At 49.1% G+C, this 4,914-nt stretch overlaps 1 protein-coding gene across 2 annotated transcripts; it reads left to right on the top strand.

Annotated features, from left to right (window-relative positions):
• Positions 1-426: 426 nt before the first annotated feature.
• C15H11orf42 (chromosome 15 C11orf42 homolog) lies at positions 427-4,810 on the top strand. Of its 2 annotated transcripts, none has more exons than XM_061380592.1 (3): positions 427-568; positions 3,398-4,196; positions 4,560-4,810. In XM_061380592.1, the coding sequence occupies exons 1-3, from the start codon at positions 497-499 to the stop codon at positions 4,748-4,750; spliced, it is 1,062 nt and encodes a 353-aa protein (XP_061236576.1). In that variant the 5' UTR covers positions 427-496; the 3' UTR covers positions 4,751-4,810. The 2 variants fall into 2 exon arrangements, with proteins under 2 accessions (XP_061236576.1, XP_061236577.1); XM_061380593.1 differs by having other exon boundaries at positions 4,462-4,682.
• Positions 4,811-4,914: the final 104 nt, after the last annotated feature.

Below are 4,914 nucleotides of genomic sequence, written 5' to 3'. Positions count from 1 at the left end.
TTTTTAAAGCTTTCAGTTAGTTCCAAAGTACAGCCAAGGTTCAGAGCCACTGCTTTGTTCTCAGTTTAAGTCCTGATCTGTGCTTCTCCCATGTCTTTCAAGACCCCAATCCAACCTCACAAAGAAGTCACTTGCAACTGACAACAGAGCATTGCAAATTGCTTCACGGAGGAAAGGCTTGATCCTGTTTCCTTAAAGAATTCAGACCAAGAACTACACACACATATAAACACATCCTAATGGATACCTGAATCTTCCTCCCCCACTAAAGCAGGAGAATGAACGGGTTGACTAAAAAGTATGCACTCAGGCTGTGGGTACAGTGGGGTTATGAAAGTGATTGCCCTCTCCCCACCCAAGGCCCCAACACCCAGCAGGACCTCTATGACCTCATGCTGCAGTAGGTCAGAGTCTGGCACCTGGGGCCTCACCTCCCTGGGCAGCTTGGGGTTCCTGCAGCAGCCACTGCCCAGCCTAACCCTTCCCACACCCCATCATGTTGGTTGGTACCCCCCACCTGCTGACACTGGATGAAGCTGATGCCACCTGGACTCTCATCAAAGATAAGGTAGGAAAAGAGGGCAAAAGAGGAAATAACACAGTGTAACCTACATAGGTCTCAGCAGCTTGTAAGTAAGAAGAAGTTGGAAGGGTGAAGACAATAATAACTAATATTTACTCAGTGCTGTCTCCTGTGAGAGGCGCTGCACTAAGTGCACTAAGTGTCCAATTTGATTACAATTGCAAATATAGGTACAAAAGCTTCCTTGAAAGACAATGGATGGAGAGCTATGAGAGTAGGAAGTGCTATGTTGGGGATAGACTTAGAAGGTCAGGAAGGCTTCCTGGAGTGAGTAACATTCTAGCTCTACAAGTAGTTATTCACATGGAGGGAAGAGGAATACCTGGCACATAAAGAGTGAGTACGCTACGCTACGCTAAGTCACTTCAGTCGTGTCCGACTCTGTGTGACCCCATAGACGGTAGCCTACCAGGCTCCCCCGTCCCTGGGATTCTCCAGGCAAGAACACTGGAGTGGGTTGCCATTTCCTTCTCCAATGCATGAAAGTGAAAAGTGAAAGTGAAGTCGCTCAGTCGTGTCCGACTCTTAGCGACCCCATGGACTGTAGCCTACCAGGCTCCTCCGTCCATGGGATTTTCCAGGCAAGAGTACTGGAGTGGAGGGCCACTGCCTTCTCCAAGAGTGAGTAAGAAACACCTAAATGGAGGGGAAGGGGGCAGGAGTGAGTGAACAGTGTACTAACTAAAGGTAGACTATGTGCAAAAGCCAAGAAAGGGAAAATAAAAATGTGTATTAGTGAACTGCAAATAGTCCTCTGGAATAGAGTTCAAAGAAGTAGTGATGAAAATGAGGAAGAAGAGGTACAGGGGCTAATGGTGAAAGGCCTTTTACATTTTCTAAAGAACCTGAACTTTACCTTCGACCTCTTCACAGATATTCCCTCCAGTTTAACTTCCACAGAATGATAAACTTGGGTTTTGAACCAAAAAATACAGATTTTCAGGAGCAGGCAGATTTCAGCTCTATCTGAGTTGCCGGTGTCCAAAAAACCACACCAAATTTAGATGGCCACTAATTTCTGAGATTAGAGAGTTTGGGGATCAATTCTGGTCATGTTATCTGAATTAAAGTGAATTTGAAGCATTTGCAGAAGGCAACTCACCAAGTTTAAAACAATCATCTTGAAGTGTCCAGTAAACTCAAAGCAGCCTTAATGGCACGTAACTCCCATTTGAAATGGAGTACTTGCTCACCACAGAGGTCAGCTTCCCAGGCAGAAAGAGAAGAGCCAAGGTCCTCCCAAGAATGAGAGCAACTAGTCTCAGCAATGGGAAAGAATGGTCCTGATCAATTGGGGTGAAGTAAATGAGCTCTTTAACTATCAGAAAGCTACACCTCCTCTGAAAATCAGAAAAACTCCCTGTCCTATTTAAATGGAAAATTGTCAGGAAAGTCAGGGTAGAGACACACAGGATAAATCACTGGTGATATGTGACAAGTTCATGGAGTAGGACACATTTGAGTGACCTGGTCTCCTCTCCAGAACTGCTGAGTTAGTGGGCACTCATAGGACATCTCACTAAACAGGATGTGGCTCAAGGGCTCCCTATTCAGAACTCAAACCACCAAGGTACCTCCAGGAAGATAATCTTCCACCATCACTTTCATGGGCTGCCCCTGGAGAGGCTAACTTTGCAGGCCTCTAAGTCCTCAGAACTTCCACCCAGAAGTGCAGTGGAAGCAGGCAGTGGTCTCAAATGATGACTCTGCCAAGAACACACTCACCCTAGCACAGAGCTGAGCACTTTAGGATAACACTGGGGCCCTCAGGGTAAGAATAAGGGCCTAATAAATTTTCATGGCAAAAACCAAGCACAAAAAGGCCAAGACAAGAAGGACCAAACCAAGAGGAACTGTGATCCATAAAAGCCTACAGGAACTAGTATTACCAACATGAGGCCTCAAATCCACACAAGAACTATCCTTCAGCTCAGGCAGAAGGTGTATACTAAGGGATTACAGACATAGTATAAGCATGGACTTCCAAACCTATTTGTGTATCCACTCTTGGTTAATAACAGCACACATTTAACCAATCACCTAAGAATAACCGTTGAAGATGCCTTTCCCTCACCCCTTAAGTGACCAAGTCCTACTAATTCTATAACCTAAGTATCTTCCCCCAGGGTTTTACTTCAGGGCCTTACCATGTCTTGCCTGGAATTTTACAATGCTCTTAACTGACTTTTCTCTATTTTATGCCTTCTTAGACAAAATTAACTTTCTAAAATGCCTACTTGAATCATGCCCCTCCTAACCAGAGCCCTTCAAGTGGCTTCCCACTGTCCTCCGGATAAAATTCCCATCAGTTAGCACATAAGGCCTTGAATAATTAAGCTCCTGTATCCTTGTCCCTCTCCATACACTTAATATGAAATTATATGTTCCTGATTATGCCCCTCTTAGTTTGTAAGTTCAAGTTTTTTCACTGGCCGTTCCCTCTGCGTGGACTGACCATTCTGTTAGCTTACTAATTCCCTCAAAGCTAAAGTATTATCACCTAGAAACTATCTTTGGTCCTCTTCAATCAAAGACAAAGGCTGTTAAATCATCTGCTCTGCAGTTTGCTCTCTGAGCTGTTTTAGGACAAGGACAAAGTCTCTTGCATCTAGCAGAGTCTGGCACACAGCAGACATTCAGGTTTTGCTATAGGGAAGAACTGGGAGACAAACAAGAAGCACCACACTTTGAGCATGTTGTGGAGTGTAAAGAACACTGGCAGAGGGAGGGTCCATCTAGAGCAGGCTACCAGATTAACTAACTCCTAACCTGGCCCCTAACTCAGTCTCTGACCTATATACTGACTGCCCGCAGGTTATCGAGGAGCGCTTTGGGCCCAATGTAGTGGCAGTACCTTTTCTGTCTGATGCAGCGTGCTATGACCTTCTGGGTGTTTTAGTGAAACAGTCCCGCCCAGCCCACAGCCGCCTGGCTCTGCCAGGTCGGCAGGGCCGGCGGGCACTACAACCAGTGGGGCTGCTACCAAACCTCCTGGAACAGGCAGGCTCTGAGGGTGCCTTCGCGCACTGCACTCGAGAATACTCACCAAACAGCCGAGCAGAGATAACCTATGAAGAAATGCGACTGCTGGATGGGCAGCCCTGCCGGATCCACTTACACATGGGGGGTCTACGCAAGAAGATGGCCTTCCTGCTGCTGCCACCAGGGCAGGTGAGCTTACAGCCGTCTCTTCCCTGGCTCCGAAGCACCCACAGCATCTACATCATCTACCAGGTCTTCTCCTGTTCCTGGCTACAGCTGGGGCTGCTACCGACAGCCCATGAGCCCCAACTGCTCCGGTTACAACGGTCACTGCCTATTGCCTTCTCCTGCCTCAAGTTTTCATTGCAACCCAAGGGAGTGCTGGGACCACAGAAGCCCCTGATCAAAGACCCACTGCCCCAAGGGGCCAGCTGGGCCAGACCCAACCTCAGCATCATGCCACCTCCGGCCCCTACATCAGCCTCTGATGATATCCCCGAAGCTGCTGATGTGCCCCAACCTGTCCCAGCCCCACCTACACCACCTCCCCAAGAAGGGCCAGAGTGCAGACCAACCAGATTCTCCTACAAGGGCCGAAACCCCTTCCGAAGGGGGCCCCAGATGCTGTCAGGTACTGATAGAGGAAATGAAGATGAGAGGGCAGGGATACGGTGGAGGGAAAGTGCATGGGGAGTATAGCCCAGGAATGTGTGGGCCACACATAACTCCACACTGGACCCTGGTCAAGGGGATGGAGTAAGGGAGCCAGGGGAGGGTGAGACGGAAGCATGGTCCTGGTGAGGGGGTGGGTACAGCACAGAAGACCAGAGGGAGGGATCAGGGAGGCAGAAAGACCAGGGCATGAGTCAAGCTGTGACTATCCCCAACCCTGGCAGAGAACTGGCTCTTCAGCCCCCGCAACCCCCCACCAGGAGCCCAGGGTGGGGGCCCCGGGGACCCCGACCGGCACTCCATGTCCCTGCCCCTGCTGCAGGGTCTATCCTCGGAGTTCGACAGCGACGAATGAAGCTGAGGCGAAAGATGCAGGGGGCGAGGCCCCCAAGATCTGACATAGGGGTACTGGTCCCCAATAAACATCAACTGCTGCTCCCCCAAACATCCTGGGCCCATGCTGCTTCTTCCTGTGGGGGTCTGGAGGAGGAAAGCCCCAGCTTTTTTCCCTAGGCTTCCTGTCCCCTCACCCTCTAAAGGTATAAGAAGTACCTTGAAACCTTGGCATCATGTCCTCACCAGAGAGAACACACCCTGACCACTTCCCCATCTATTTACAACTTTCTTGGGGCCCCAGCCCCACAGATAAAGGGTGGGAAAGAAAAATGAGCACAGAA

This window comes from Bos javanicus, chromosome 15 (assembly GCF_032452875.1).
Source record: "Bos javanicus breed banteng chromosome 15, ARS-OSU_banteng_1.0, whole genome shotgun sequence".
Taxonomy (NCBI): domain Eukaryota; kingdom Metazoa; phylum Chordata; class Mammalia; order Artiodactyla; family Bovidae; genus Bos; species Bos javanicus.
The sequence above is the reverse complement of the archived record's forward strand: the minus strand, read 5'-3'. Positions and strand labels throughout refer to the sequence as shown.